Below are 16,003 nucleotides of genomic sequence, written 5' to 3' on the forward strand. Positions count from 1 at the left end.
TTGCTCCAGTGGCCCCTTACCACTTTGCTCTTGGTCACCTGGAATATATGATTCCCCAGGGATGAAGCGACATCCAGTGTTTTAGCTTCTGTTTTCATAAATGCAAACGCTGCTTGGCTTAATTGTACCCATCTTGTTCATATCTTACACTGATACTTTAATTATAGTATATTGACGTGCATTTTCCTGTCCTTCCATATTACCGAATGAAAATGTCACATTAACAGCATGGTTCTTTTTCTAAACATGTGTATGTCTGCATATCTACACACATCATGTTGCTAATAAAAGTGTCTGTTCAAAACTTGCACGTTTCCCTACTTAACTCAGGCCCATTCCTGTCTCATTTTTTTTCATTTCTCAACTAGAACTTCCAAATTTGCGGTTGTGAGACCAAATGTCATCTTCATTTTTATCTTATCTATTATATTCAGCGAAATTGCCTGAAGATCCATATCGATGTTCAAACAATGCGGTTGGTATAGGAAGTATCTTCAGATAATTGTAATGAACATAGAAATCGGTGCCAGCATTTCCAGAAGTATGCAAGGCAATTGAAAGTCGCAGCAGTTACCGACGTTTCTCTTACATTCATTTGCCCCGTTTCAGTAAAAGGAATCGAGTCTTTGGTTTGGGAAAAGGTGGGTGGGAGGCAGAAAGAGTGTACAAATTATGAATTTGCATTGTTTAACATGCAGCAAACTTACGCTTAAGAAGTTTCAAAAATTATGTTTATGATAGAGGTCGACACAGAAGTCCTTTAATTTTGATCCGAGGAAGCAGATAAAGTACTGGTGTGCGTTGGCCATAGTTATTATGTAGGAACAAGTAGGCGCATGCACACATACACCTGTATGTATATGCATGCATGTGTATCTAGACGCATTCATATGCTTGAAAATATGCATGTAAATCAGACCAGTACGCATGCCTGTTCGTGCCTGTGTACTGTGCAAGGTCTACACGAAACTGTGGTCAAATAATAAATACTCTGAACAGTTAGAAAAAAAAAAGTTTGCTGAACTCAGAACACCAGTTATACCATTAATTGTTTTCATTTCTAGATGAAATAAAATAGATCTGGGCTGCAGTGATAATATAGTTAAGTATTAATATATTCGGTTATCAATCCTCTTTAATATAAAGGCTGCCCTGGAGGAACATCCGTGTGTGATGATACAACAGCCAATTCCACGCTGGCCACCAACCCCTAAAATCCATATCATTTAAGTGGAAACCACAAGGTAACTGTAACTAGTATCTGGTACGCCTGGTCCTGAGATATTCTGACTGTGTGTAGAACATTGGAAATAGTATTTGTAAATCTGTGCTAATGCACTTGAACAACTTATAAAAGATCATTTCTTTATGAAAAAATATAAAAATCAGCTTAAGACTAATACTGCTTGTAAGTCACTAATCCTTTAAAATTAAGTAAAGATTAATTTAATTCCTAAAATAGACACCATAGTCACACTACTAATTTGCATAGATTCCACGAAATAAAGTAATTTACTACTAATTCCTTGTTTGAAACTGATCATAACTTTAAGTTGCAGGTTATTTTTTTGTAAGCTAAAAAAATACATTGAAGAAAGCCAGATGGGGAAGGAGGCGAGGGGAAACTAATAATTATGGTGCTGCCTGATGATATATTGCAATCACGCCAGTGCAGCTAACACTTTAACACCAGATAAAAATAGAAGTTCTGATTTGAATGTCCGGGAGACTCTGAACATTTTAGCATCGTTACAAGGGGTATTTATACTCGCCCCCTGAGACACTTCCTGACAATTTACTGAAATACTAGAAAGATGAAATTAAATAAGATTAATGGCAACCCATAGAGAATCTGCATTTTAAAGAGAATTGACAAATGAAGCCGCCTTTCTTCAATGTCTCTTTAAATGTACTTCCTATTATACATTTGATAAAAATTGTTCAAGGGAGGTGTAATCGCTGAATCATTTTATAGGTAATTAACAAATAATATCGCAAAATACTTCATTCTGGAATAACATTCTGTCCAATTCTCTGTATGTACACATAAGTTATGCGTGCGTTGTTTATTTTTTGAAAAAATAGCGAGTGTTGCGATGCACCTAAGTACTATTTAGGTTCTGAATTAATCATATGTTTATGACAAGGAACAATCTAAATGTGTAATGGCTTATAATGACATGCAGACGGCACATTCAAACCCTATCCAATGAAGCATTTTTTTTTAAAAAAGGTGTATTTTATTCAGGTTTTAATTGTGAAAACATTCACATTGTGATAAGTTATCATTGCAGTTGGTTGCAAAATTCGCTAAATATATGAAACACACGTGCCAGCGTTCGATTTTAGTCTGACAGCCAAGAGTTTCCTGTATTATCTGTGCTAAAAGACCGCTGGAAATACAAATAGCATAAGTAATTTTACATTAACAAAATATATACGTGTCAAGTACAAATTTTACATCAGTTCGTTTCCACCCAGCTAACTTTAAATTACCCGTAGATTAGGTCGAAATGTAGAGTTGTTATACAATATTTAATGGGTTCGCTGATTAAATTCAATTGAGGGAAAGGAGGCTGACATCTTCAATTTAATTGCCCCTATGAATGAGCTCTTTTTTCGTTTTCCCTTTTTCTGTAGCTAAAGAATTAGAGGGGCCTGTCATTAATATTTAATTTCTCAATCTGTTGATCTTTTAAATTAGGAGAGTCGGGCTGAATCCATTCTACAGAAACATAAACAAGAAGCATCACGTTGCATTTGGAAAAATCAGGCTGAGATTTTATTTACAAACATTTCCGATTCCATTGTTTTGCAAAAAAAAACAGCCGCATAAATTAGTAAAAGCTCTGGGTATAGTTCTTACAAAAATACAATTCAAATATTTTTTATCTCTTTCCAGCAAACTTGATACACAGACAATATTTCACAAAAAAAAATGTAATTTCTGGCTATCGTCGCATCACACTTGGAGGTACGGCGACATGCTCAGGGCATTGACTGGAATGAAATTATTCACATCAAATAATAGGAGGTGATTTACTTCCGTTTTGTAAAGTTTCACGTTAATTTGATAGCCCCTGGTTTGTGAATTGGAGGGTTTCTGTTGCAAAGAGTGCTATTTGATTCTATTTTTTTTAAATAAGTTAAAAAAAAAGCATTTTTGGCACTCAAGTTGAAAGTACGATGATTTTCTATTCGGAACAAGTGTGACACCTACCTGCGAATCTGGGAAAAGTTCAAGTCAACACTTCTAACTGAATGGGTTCCAGTAATCGTAACATTGAAGGTGGGGGAAATATGAGCAGCGAAAAAAAAAACGTCTAAGAAAAGCTTGCGGCCAACACCGGAGAATTAAGCGAATTTACATGGTAAACGAACACAACTTGTGGGGGTGGGGTGAGAAAAGTCTAGGCGAGGTTATCTTGTATGGGTGTCAGCATGCATTCAGTTCTCTCTGTCTCATATATAGCACTGCTGTGCTTTTTTGCGATAGTAATGAGGACTAAATTTGGCATAAAATCGAACTCATTAGCAAAGTTCACCAGATGATTGCTTTGCATAAAACACGACACTGATTGGATGTAATTAGGTTAAAGGATGGCACTTTAGTTTTAGCCTTATTATTCCAGCCAGTTCTTACACTCTACCAACTGCACAGTGAAAGTGCTACACTCTCTCTTTCTGGTATTAATTTTCTTTTAAAATAAAAGTTCATCACATTTTGATAACAAAACAAGCCAAAGCGCAATGATCGCCTGGATGTGTAAGCCGAAACTGTGTTTTAATTAAATATTTACATTTCGCTCAGAAGCGGCCCTTGAATTTATGTTTTCCGCTAGAAAGTCTAATTTGTGTTTTGTTCAAACCTGTTCCCCCACACTTAGAGAAAACAGCATTCGCCTTAAATTAAATTGCCATCATCTTAACTAGGAAACATTTCAAAAAACACAGATTTATATTATATATGTGTATATATTATACGAAAGAACAACAATAATATCTGTACAGAAGACTCGTTTCATAATTTACTTCAAAGAGGGTGTATTATCCTTTTTAAATACAAAAACGCTACATTAAATATACAGAATTAGTCTTAATACAAATTAATTCGTGGTTGGTTAAGACATTCTTTTCAGATGTTACATTTTGAACAGTTTGCATCAACCGTTTCGAACATATCAGAAACTAAAAATCTTTGTTACTTTATACCATCTTGACAGAAAATACTTTGCCATGGCAAAATAATAAATAGTGTCCAGAGATTCGGCGAAGAACCAGTATTAAATATTGGACATACCTTTCTTCAAATCATAAGACGATGTGTCCTTGCAATGATCTATTTGTGCCGGGCCCTTTGTTTTAGCTTCTGGACAGAGTTTAGCCAGAGCCTCTGCTCTGCTTAAAACAGTCTGACTTAATCCATTTGAACTGAAGTGTGTTGTGCTACTACCTCCGTGGTGGTTGTGAAGGTGTCCGAAGCTGCCATAGTTCGTGTAGCCTGGGTAGAAGGGCGAGGTGTAGTAGAGAGGCCGGCCCAGCACGGCGCTGTTCGGGTAAGGACAAGGGGAACGGGACGGAGACGAGGCGCTGGCCGACACGGCGCAGCCTTGACCCGGGCACGCACTCTGCTGCTGCTGCTGCTCGCTCTGTTCCTTCGACTTGTCCGAAGTGGCGATTTCTGCCAGAGACCAGAGTTTGGGCTTGGAGCTTGTTGCCGGGGGGGAGTGGATGACTGAAGTTACATTGCAGTTCGCTGTGTTACTTGGAAGGGTGAGAGTTAGGTTTGTATGTGCATTTTCCAATTCGGAATCGTTGCTTTCGTGCAAGAGCTCAGCACCATGAGGCACAACCAGGGAAGAAGTCGCGGCTTTGGGGGAGTGGACGGTTTCTCTTTCCTCCGCGTCTTTTAACTCCGAATCGCTGAGGATCTGCCCATTTTCTTTGCTCGGATCTTGTTCCTCAAATCTTTCACAAGCAATGTCTCCTATGTTCGTTTTCTGATTCCCTGTTTAAATCAGTTCAAAAAAAAAGGAAGAAAAAAAACACTTATTCTGTTCTAAAACGCAAAGTAAAATCATCTTTCTTAGAATCTAATGAACCTCATGATGTTTGCTTCAAAGGAACTCAAAATTATGTGATATTTGATTTGTCGATTTCGCCTTAAATTGTGTTACTGGGAGACGGTATTTAAAATAAAATTGACAGTATTGCATTTTAAAAGCGTCTCTGAACTGCACGTGTAGCGAAAATTACAATTCAAACGAAAATCAGTGCGTTGTTTGCTTTTTTGGTGCTTTATAAATAATAAACCAAAATCAGCTCGGCGCGTTTATTGGAAATGATTTCACTAAAATATTCATTAATACCTTACCTGACTCCGGTTCCGACGAGTTCCCCTTTTCCAAAGATTTCTGCGGCTCGTCCTCGTCGTTTTTTTCCAGGTCTATGTTCTCTTCTTCCTCCTCGTCTTCGCTCCTATTTCTCGGGGTCCAGGTCATTTTGTTCTCTTTCTTCAACCTCCTCCTGGCGTTCGCAAACCAGGTGGACACTTGAGTCAAAGTCATTTTGGTGATGATAGCCAACATGATCTTCTCGCCCTTGGTGGGGTAAGGGTTCTTCCTGTGCTCGCTGAGCCAGGCTTTGAGGGTGGCAGTGGCATCTCTGGTGGCATTTTTTCGGTAAGCCGGGTCACCATAGGGATAAGAGCCTAAAGGAGCAGCGTACGGGTGATATCCTATAGATCCAGCCATTCCCGTCGAGTGATCATAGGGAGAACCCTAAGACACAACAAACACCCGTCAACATCGCATTTTGTACCAAATACATTCAGCTGTGAACCATTTTTCCTAATGATGATATTTAAAAATGCGAACAGTTAAGTGCAAAGCTGTGAGCTTTTGAAGGTTGTAATAAAATCAAGCATTTTTCCAAAAAAATGTCCGATTTACCAAATGTGTACTTAACACGAAGGAATTTGCATTAAAATAATAGACTGGGACGTCTGAAAAGTTTGTGAAGAAAGAGGTGAGATCTTTTCAGAAATGATCTGAAAAGAGGCACCATTCTATTCAGCAATAGTTGTGAGTGCATTATAATGGTGTCTAGAAAACAGAACTTACCACGTAGGAAGTGAAGGCAGCGGTCGGGTCTGTACCGTACTGGAGGTGGCTGTTATAGCCTGGGGAAGGGGCTGTAAACGCGGTAGATCCGGCGTAGGGGCTGAAGGCAGATCCCGAGGAAGATCTCCCAAGTTCATCCGTCCTGGGTCCCGATATCACGCTCGTGCTGTACGCTGGACACGAGTAAAGAGCTAAAGAAGCTGACGGTTGGTACAAGTAGCCCTGAGGATACGACATGGCTAAGATTCTGGTTTTGTGTGTGCGCGTGTGTGAATCAACTCCCTCTTTCCAAAAGCTCTTATGTGAATTGTGTGATCTGGAGTCATACACCGACAGATTGCCTGGGTCTGCGCTGTCAGCTGCTAGCTGACTCTTCCAGTGTTTACTTGCTTGCAGAAGTTTTCCTTTGGACAGAGCTGCTTGGGAAAGGTCCTGCAAGATGCAAGTTAGAAATTCAGGGTTTCTGACGCCTTCTACGCACTCGCAGCTCCTCCTATCAGGGTGTTGTCAATAGAAGAAAGGCAGCAGCCTGATGGGGTGCCACAACCAACCTAATGAGAGGCTTTTTTTCTCTCTCCCTCTCTCGAAACAAGCCTCACTTCAAGGCTCAAGTGCGCCGGCCCCTGGATGGCAATCTTTTACCAGGCTCCAGCAACTTAACGTTAAGTTTGCTGATATTATACGTGACAGAAGCCCATATAATCAGGAACAAATGTTGATCTTACTGGAAATACGTGCCAATCAAACACTCCCAAAGTACGTTTTCTAACCCTTGCATTGATTTTAGATTTACTATTCGCAAGTAATTACAATTCTATCGCGTGCAATGTTCCATGTTTACCATGTTACAGGTGTGTATCCATCGTATATAGTAATGTAAGCTCTTCAGAATCAGTTAATGTCCCATGTGATATGCACAGAATGTTTTATGTGTCTGACTCCTTAACCTAGGATTCAGATCATTTCAAAATACGCCGGCAACTCCACACCCTGCCCACGTGGCTCAGCTAATTACCTAGTGAATAGCTAAATCATAATTGGTTGTGCAGAAAAGGCGGGGGAGTGGCTGAAGGTGTATTGCTCTTGCAGAGAGTCAGCGCGGACACGATGGGCCGAATGGCCTCCCTCTGCACTGTAGCCATTCTATGATTCTAGGTCCAAGGTTCGATCCCCAGTCAGTGCTGATATTAGATGAGGGGCAGTGATATTGGCTTCATCAACCCTAGTTAGGTAAGAGGGGGGAAAGCAGCAAGTGTTTTCAGTCCTGGTCACTGTCCAGAAGCCGTGCTGCCGTTATGGAACTGTGTGTAGGTGTGTGTTTGAACCTTGGATGATACCAGGATTGGGCTGGGCTGTGATGGCACTTGCCACCAGCCCCACAGTCACACTGGAGTAAATGACCATTTGGGTGAGGTGTTGGAAGATGGCTGGGCCTCGTGGAGCCTTGCCCCAGCATGGAGAGGGGGGAGAGGAAAGCAATCAGCAAAAAAGTGAAAAAAAAAGTTAACAGTCGCCTGAACCCAGAGATTACATTCTTACCTTGAAATCACTCCAAGGTACTGGCTATTTTTATATTTATATTAATCTGTTGGGGTGATTGATTCAATTCTAAGTCTGTCTATTTTTGTTCGGACGGCAACTGTCAGTGTAATCTACATTAATGCAAAATGAGACTCACAGTGAAGGATCAACAATTATGCTTTCATTACTGAAAATTTTGTTGAGAAATAATTTGCAGTTTGATCACAAATACACTGTGGCTGTTTTCACACAACTTCTCCCTTAATACAAATCTTAGAAATAAATGTTGTGCATGATAGTTGAAGAGTGGGAGGAGCTAATTTTTCACTATTGGCCATTAATTCACACCAGTGAGTAAGCAATGCCAAGAGATGATAAAGCACAATGTGCAGACTGTGCGTGCATAAAATGTGTGGATAGAATTACTGTTGTAAAAATAGACACAAGTCCAAGTGCATAATAAAATAAAAACCCTGACATGCAATTTTTGGACTATTAAAATAAAATCCATTCATCTTGGGTTACATTAGTACTCTTGAGATTGTAGAAAAACATTTCTGCCTGTCATTTAATTATTTCATATGCTGAGAAATGGGATTAGGTTATTGGAAACCAACAAGCTTATGATTTTGGGGAAAAAAAGATATTTTAAAATATGATCATTAGTGTTCTCATATTAGTGAAAAAAATGGAATTGTTGGAGGTCCAGACAATGAAGGAATGCCTGACCCTGAAGTTTAGAAAAAACAAAAGGATTCTGCCTTTTGAAAAGAGGATATGTATGAAGAATAATTCCATATTTTAGGTGTTGATATTTTTGGTGATTTCCATTCAGTTAAGGGTGTATTAGCTTGGCTTCGTATAATTTTTATATGATAATCAGTAATAAAGTTCAAAATACACATATCTTAAAAAAGGAGAATACTAAAATGAATTTAGAATCTGATGTGACCTGCATTCCAACAATATGGGCTGATTTGCTGAATATCTGAATTTGGACTTTACTCGAAAATATTGCGTTTGGATATCTGGGCTAATCTGTACTCAAACTAGGGCACTTTTCAGATGCCTTAAATGCCCTTTGCATATGCTTGTTACCACCTCTGTGGTCCCCCAATGTCTTTCCCTGCTGTCACGGTGGATGGCATCTAAAAGGTTGCCAGCTGGAGCTAGAACTTCAGCAATATTTTTTCTTAATCTATTCAATATTTTGTTTTAATGTTTTCTTTCCTTGCAGTTAAGAGATCATCCAAGCTTTTTTTCCAAGTATGCGTCCATTTCATTAATTTTGAAAAACTTGGAAAAATTGTGAAGCCAGAAGAGCCTATGTACATTTGTTGTATACATATGTAAATTCCAGGGTAGATTGTAGGGCCATAGTGCATGGAAGAGAGCACAATTCAGATTATTCTTGATAATATTGATCTCTTTGTACCCAAAATATTACTTTATATCTGTATAGAAAACAAAACTCCTCTGTGCTAATAGATATGTGAAATAACCATCTAATTTTGACTTACATGTTACAGTCTCAACAATTGGAATTCAGAAGGTCAGAACTCTATGCCCTCAGGACAGAATCTGAACCTAAATACAAAATATCATGTGTAATATATGAACATACTGTTTTCAAAGATTGTCTAGGGTGTACACTACCTGTCCCCAACCTTCCTTAGTGTTATGATTTTGGTTATCTTTTGTGTCAATATTTGCAATTATAAATTGCTATGTCAACACTTTCCATTCAATTTGACTATGCTATGCTACCTATCACGATAATAATTGCAGACTCTAGCCAACATGTGGCTTGGTGAACCAAATTTCTGAAGTCTCCCAACTCTGTTATCTTGTGTATATATAATAAACTTAGATTCATCAACTGACCACAGGCACCACAAAGAACAATTTTCAAGTAAAATATAACTGCTAGTTTGAGAGCTACAGCCGTAAAGTATTGACTCTAGGATTACACAAGTGACTATTTGTTAGAATGACTAAAGCTGAAGGCCGAGGACATTGTGTAGTCAAAAGTAATTTTGTAATCCGAGGTGCAATATTTTATCTTAAAATTGTAGTTAAATATTTGATTTATTATACCCATGGGAGTTGGTACCATGTCCTATATCAGAATTTTATATGATTATTCTTTACTTGGGATATTCGAGGTTGCACAAATTGACATGGATGAAATTATACAGCTTTTCCAATGGATATCAGAAAATATCAGTACTGCAACAATTCTAAGAACAGAATGAAGCTGCAGAGATTCACAGAGGTCATGTATTCATCAGCAAGGATGCTGAGGGTCATAAGAGACAAAACTCTTAGGTGCATTGTAGCTAAATGAAAATCATACTTTGAGAAGTTATTATAACTTAGGCTTTATGATGTTAGATTTTATTTTTTGCTAATGTAACCCACTGAAATCTATTACCCACTTGAGGTTAGTTTTCTTTCAACAACAAAAACTATTTTCTCACAAGTGGCTGATGTTCAATCAATCAGTACTGGCATTCACAAATATACATAAAACCTATGGTTCTCAAGAGAAGGTCAGAGCAGAGCAAGTAAGCTTGCTCCATGCACTGATTTTCTACTTACATTTATTAGCTCTTTTTTTTCTTCAGCCATATTGAACCTACACTAGTTGTCCTGTGTGTCAATTTTGTATTTCAGTTGTTCAAATTACACTTTTTTCTACCTCATTGCACTGTCCACCATTCTGTATATTGTTCTTCTTGAAAACAAATGGGTAAGTAACGATTTCTATCAACATATAGCAAGTTTTAGGCGGTGTGTGAACTTCAGGTGACAATTTTTCCTGGTGGAATTACATTTCTATTGGAAAATCTGAAAGAAGTTCATTGCAGTACTTCCCTCTAGCTGCTGCACAATTGTGTAGAACAGTTGCTGACTATATCTATGGATCCTGATGTACCATATTTGCTGCTGCATTTTGGCATTTGATAGCTGAGTGTTTTGATGACTGTGATAGTTGCTTCTTCCTCTTACAGTCTAAGCAAGATTTGAACTATTGCGATTGTAAAATCTAAATTGAGTCTTCATAGTTTGTTTGTGGCAAGTGACCTATTTAGTGCTTGTGATTGTTGGACACATTGTTGAAGATGGAGACTTCCAAGGGCACTAAGTGAATCAAAACATGGTTCAAGATTCTATGTTACTAATAGATTTGATAACAGTCTATTATCAGTCCCAGTGATAGTAAGTCAGCTTTGTGTATTGAATGTGTAGTAGGAATCAAATGGCAGAATTCAGACTTGGCACTTCTACCATAGCCTTAGGCCACTGGAACAGTAGTCTAAGCTGAGACTAAATTCAAGATTTCTTCACGTGTAATAAGCTGAGAATTTGCTGTTGGTGATATTAACAGAGGAACATTTTTATAATTAGTTGATTAATTTAGTTGAGGCCTAAAGTTATTCTTGTTATTTTAAATGGGTTAACAACCTTGCTAAAATTGCAGTGAAATCTCATACCAATGAATTAAGTGTTAACATTATTATTAATTTTTAGACTCTAGTGCCCATTAGTGAAATTCTCTGGTGTATGTATTTAGAATACACAGGCTATGTATTCAGATCCATCTCATACACTGCTGCGAAAATCGAATTTGGAATAGGGGCTTTTTCATTTGACTGACCCCTTATTTAGGGATTTTTTTTCAAGATGACATCTAATCGCCACTAGACGGAGGCGACTAATTTGCCACTATAGAGGAGAAGCAAAATATTCCGCTTGTTTATAACATGTATTTTTAAATGTAAATAAAATAAGTTATAAAGACATAATTCACTCTGTTATAGTGGCATACCCAGGTCATTATGCTTTTGGAGAAACAGAGTTAACGTTTCAGGTCCATGACCTTTCGCGAAGTCAGTTGACCTGAAGCGTTGACTCTGTTTCTCTCTCCACAGATGCTGTCAGACCTACTGAGTATTTCCAGCATTTTCTGGTTATTTAGATTTCCAGCATTCGCAGTGTTTTGTTTTTGTGTTATTGGGCTTTTGATGGAAATCCTAATGCATTGCTGACTGGGAGGAGAGCCTATATTTTTAAATGATTAATTCAACATTGATTTCGAGAGCCACGGGTCAGAGAGCGAATGCACCACCTTCCTTGCTCTTCTATCAAGTCCCGCATGGATTTCAACCAGCTTCGCGCTAACTTGAATTTCTATTTGAAATATAAATTACGACTAATTCATTTTTCCCTGTGCTTTCGAAATCTAATTTTACCCCCACAGCCATGTGAAGCTTATGTTTCAAACACTAATATGTTTGGGAAATTTAAATGTTATTGGCTCGACAGAGGTAAGACGCGTTATTGGGGTTGTCCCCACCCCCCAAGGGCTCTTAAAATAGGATGGGGACAGAAGTATAGAACGATTCAGCAGTACATGTAGCGTAAGGTTTTATAGTAGTTTTTTGTAGACAATTCTCAAATTATACCAATTACTTGGCCCATTCGCAATCGATAGAGGAGTGTCACTTTTACGCTGTAGTAGATACCAGCTGATTCGCTGCCTCTCGCACTCTAAGCTCAAAATGAGTGTTTACTGGTGGATATAAGCGAATAAACGAAGCAGGTATCCCCTCTCCAAAACTCATAAAAGGGTAGAAGCGAAAGCAGATTAAAACCATATGAACTGGGATAAATCCCTGCCGATCAACGGATGTAATCTCCTTTGATTCCACCAGATATATTTCCCAACACGAACATATCCCGGTTTATTTAATTCTCTTTGTCTGCTTATAGCAGCTATTCTGCTCAAGCCCATATCTCAGCGGGCAATCTCGTAAATCGATAGTTCCCAAAGTCTTTTGCCCTGCGAAATTAATCAGCGAACTGAATGTTGTATGTAGCCCCTCGATATAAGGTCTTTTTACTGTACAATGCCATGCTTTGATAATATTATTCCATGTTAATGGTTGATTGAGATGTTTGTTCTTGCTCTCATCTGTTTATAATCCGTTTTTGTTACTTTCAATTACTTTTTTTTGCCTGGATTAAAGGCTTAATTCTACATCTTTCTGAAATCATCTTTGGTAAAGCTGTATTTATACAGGCGAATGACTACTATTGTCAAGCAGAGAAGCATGGCAAAATGCGGATGTTGCTAAAATATGCATATTAAAATTTCTTTAACAGTACTTTCACAAACAATGAACACGTGTGCTTTTCTCTGTATGTACGTTCTATCTATATTAATAGTTTAATTCATTTGAACTAGTAGGTTTTTTAAAATAAATCACCAACGCACAAACTTTTTTGAATTTTACCAAATGCAAGATGTAACTGAGGTTTAAAATTAATCACGGATCAATCTGTAAATTCTGGAACAGGGTATTCGCTTTCTTATTATAATATCCAACACTTCGCACAGCACATTTGATTTCGATGCGCTGGATCTTAGGTATTACAATCGCACATCTGTGCCACCTTAAATAGGACTCATTGCGTTTGATGTTCGCACATGATACGTTGCAAAATCACCATCTTTCCTATTTCCATTCTTTAAACATCCCTGCGCTTGCATTATACATAAAGCAAAGCGAAAGGAGCCGCTCTAATCGCTGTGCAGGTAGCACTGCTCTCAGTGCACCTCCAAACACTTCCAGGGAAGCGTGAGTGACAGGAGTACCTGTGAGGCGCGAGCTGTTCTGGGAGATGTAGTTTTAACATAAGGAGAACTCCAAGTACCGAGGTGCATTGCGGGATTGCGCTGCAGGGGTTGGGGGGTGGGGATTGACTCACCTCTTCCCATTGATTGGCTAGTTCGGTTAGTTATTTGCATTGTTTTTCAGCCAGTCAGGGAGAGGTGTCTGCTGCTGACGCTTGAGTCGGAGGCGGGGGGGGGGGAGGTGGAAAAGTGGATGGCACTTTAAATCCCGCCCAGCCTGTGCGGACTTTCCTTACGTCACATCCGCTTCGCCCGGCTCGGTTGTCAAGGCAGCGAGTCGGGCGACCGGAAGCGCGATGCGGGCTCTGCACCGTCCGTCACCCATGGAGACGGCAGCGCTGACCTCGGCGGAGCGGATTTTATTCCAAACTCTCACTCACCGCAGAGGGACAAGATGAACTATTCCGAATTAGTTAACGTCTTTGAAGCGGGCGCATAGCGTCTGACCTGTGGGGTAAGTCAATCGCTGGCTGCGTTTATTTTCGGTCCCGAGTAATTTGAACCCTCCGCTTATTTTAGTTTTGCTCCAGCCCGTATTTGCAACTGACATTTGCATAACGTTGGAAAATTGACAAGTCATTTTTAAAAAAAAAATGTCGAATTATTTATTGCGTCGTGTTTGTATTTTTTTAAGTTGAATGTAGTGACATTTAAAGTTTTCTCCAGTTGGGGTGTGGGGTGTGTTAGTAAAAATGTTATAACAGACTCCCGTATAGATCCTTAACAAAAGGAGAGCCAACAAAATCATGTTCAGCCTGGGAAGCAATGTGTAGTTTTATTTGCGACACACTTACCACAGTCAATAGTGCAGAACGTGCTGGTAACCGAGCGCTCGGTAGCTGGGACGCCGCTGCTGCTCCTTTTCTCACTCACTCTCTCTCACACACACACACACACGCTCAGGGGCCCAGCCGTCAGAGAAAACTTACTCCTCGATTTGAAATTCGTGACCTGAAATTGATTGCAATCGGCAGGTTTGCTTTGATGAAGCTGGCAGTCGTCAGCACCTTTTTTTGTTAACAACCAGATTTTCAGACGATGCCGTGTGAGGTTTAAAAGAGACCAGGGCAGCTTGGGTTTGTGTACCTCTTGGAAAACAAAGCAAAGATCAGAAGAACCCTGGTTGGCCTTTAGATTAATTGACAGTATATCAGCATACTTCCTAAATAAAATAAGTTGCTTTCCCCAAACCTGTACATCACAAGTAATTCGTTGCAAATATCTACAATTCGATCAGTTAAATGTTGACTATGGTTGATTACTGGCAAAATATTTCCTGAAAGGAATTAATGAACAAGCATAATATTTTGAATCAAAATAATACTACTTAGATTATTTTCGTTGCATTTGTTTTGTCAATGTAACAATTGAATACATAATCAAAAACAAATTAAAATTTGTACTTGCCATCTTGATGAAACACATTTTATCTTTAAAAACGAACCTTTCAAACATGTGTGGTAACCTAATGCCATTTTCAGGATACAATCTTTTAATTATAAATATGAATTGTTATTTTGCCATTGATCCTGGAAATGGGTAGTAACATGTATATATTCACTTGTTAATTTATGGCAGTCCTGAAAACATGTTTGTTTTATCACCATCCTATACAGTGCCTAAATACTAAGGATTTTTGGTATAATGAATGCATAATTTTAGCATGGCTATCACACAGGTCCTACCTAGTGAGGTTGGTTTTGCAAGATAGAAATAAGACAACAATTAAAATTGGGAGTAATCAATAATGTATCATAATTTATTGACCTATCTTATTCTATGGTAACCCAAGTTTGATTATTGGGTAAATGAATTTCCATATATAGTATTTGGCTTAGTATGTATATATAGAATTACTGAACAAAATTAATGTTACTTCTATACATGTTCAAAGTCACAATCTGAAGCAATATGACTCATTAATTACTGTAGAAGTGCAATCAATTCCTTAGGCTGGAAATGACATTGTTATGCAAATGAGCAATGAAATGCTGCACCCAGACAGTGTCTCTTGTCTTGAAATTTCACGAATTTTGAAAGCGTCTTTGACATTCAAATGGATTCAGGAGAAGAAATCACTATTAAAAGTAAGACTAAATGTACTAGACATTTGAGTCATTTTTGTATTGCTGTAACATTTATTTTAGAAAGTTGTATAATGAGAAGTTGTAAAACAAGCAAATATTATTGCAACACTTATCACATGGTTTTCTAATCAGAATTGTAAACTTTACTAGTGTCTATATTTCTTGTGTTTATGCTTGGTGTATGGCAGTGTGCCAGTTATTGTTAAAAAAACTTCAAATACAAGTCCTAGATTTATGGAAAAGTTTAATGATTATAACTTTCTCTTCCAACTATATTTAAACCTGCATTTGCTTGTGTAAATTGCATCGTTAAATTTATAACTAGAAATTCCGTAACAAAGATGTACAGTGATCGGGCATCTCTGTGGTGGTAGAAGTAGCTATTAACCTATCACAGGTAGTAGAATGCTTGTCTCACAAAAGAATAGTTGTAGGTTCAAATGATAGTTATGCCTGTCAGTCGCATTTGCCTGCCACTGCTTGAGCTTCATCAGTTCTCAGCTGGGTACGGCAGTCCTGCATATAAAGATTAAATGCTCTATATCAATCTGTAAACTGGTCTCAGGCCTTGC

The 16,003-nt window shown here is 38.4% G+C and overlaps 1 protein-coding gene and 1 long non-coding RNA gene across 6 annotated transcripts in view; one reads left to right on the forward strand and one right to left on the reverse strand.

Annotated features, from left to right (window-relative positions):
* Positions 1–16,003, forward strand: part of LOC144682025 (uncharacterized) — a 102,855-nt gene that overhangs the window by 2,888 nt on the left and 83,964 nt on the right. For 3 of the 5 annotated variants that reach the window (XR_013576912.1, XR_013576909.1, XR_013576911.1), the window contains exon 1: positions 13,669–13,798. The exons of the other annotated variants lie outside the window; for them this stretch is intronic. This is a non-coding gene — a long non-coding RNA (uncharacterized LOC144682025). Of the gene's footprint in view, positions 1–13,668; positions 13,799–16,003 lie in introns of those variants that run through there. 5 annotated transcript variants of the gene reach the window in all.
* Positions 2,760–6,559, reverse strand: irx5a (iroquois homeobox 5a). Its single transcript, XM_078544251.1, has 3 exons — positions 6,123–6,559; positions 5,375–5,780; positions 2,760–5,008 (listed from the first exon to the last, which is right to left on the reverse strand). The coding sequence occupies exons 1-3, from the start codon at positions 6,357–6,359 to the stop codon at positions 4,284–4,286; spliced, it is 1,368 nt and encodes a 455-aa protein (XP_078400377.1). The 5' UTR covers positions 6,360–6,559; the 3' UTR covers positions 2,760–4,283.

Source organism: Cetorhinus maximus, chromosome 6, assembly GCF_964194155.1.
Source record: "Cetorhinus maximus chromosome 6, sCetMax3.hap1.1, whole genome shotgun sequence".
NCBI classification, from domain to species: Eukaryota; Metazoa; Chordata; class Chondrichthyes; order Lamniformes; family Cetorhinidae; genus Cetorhinus; species Cetorhinus maximus.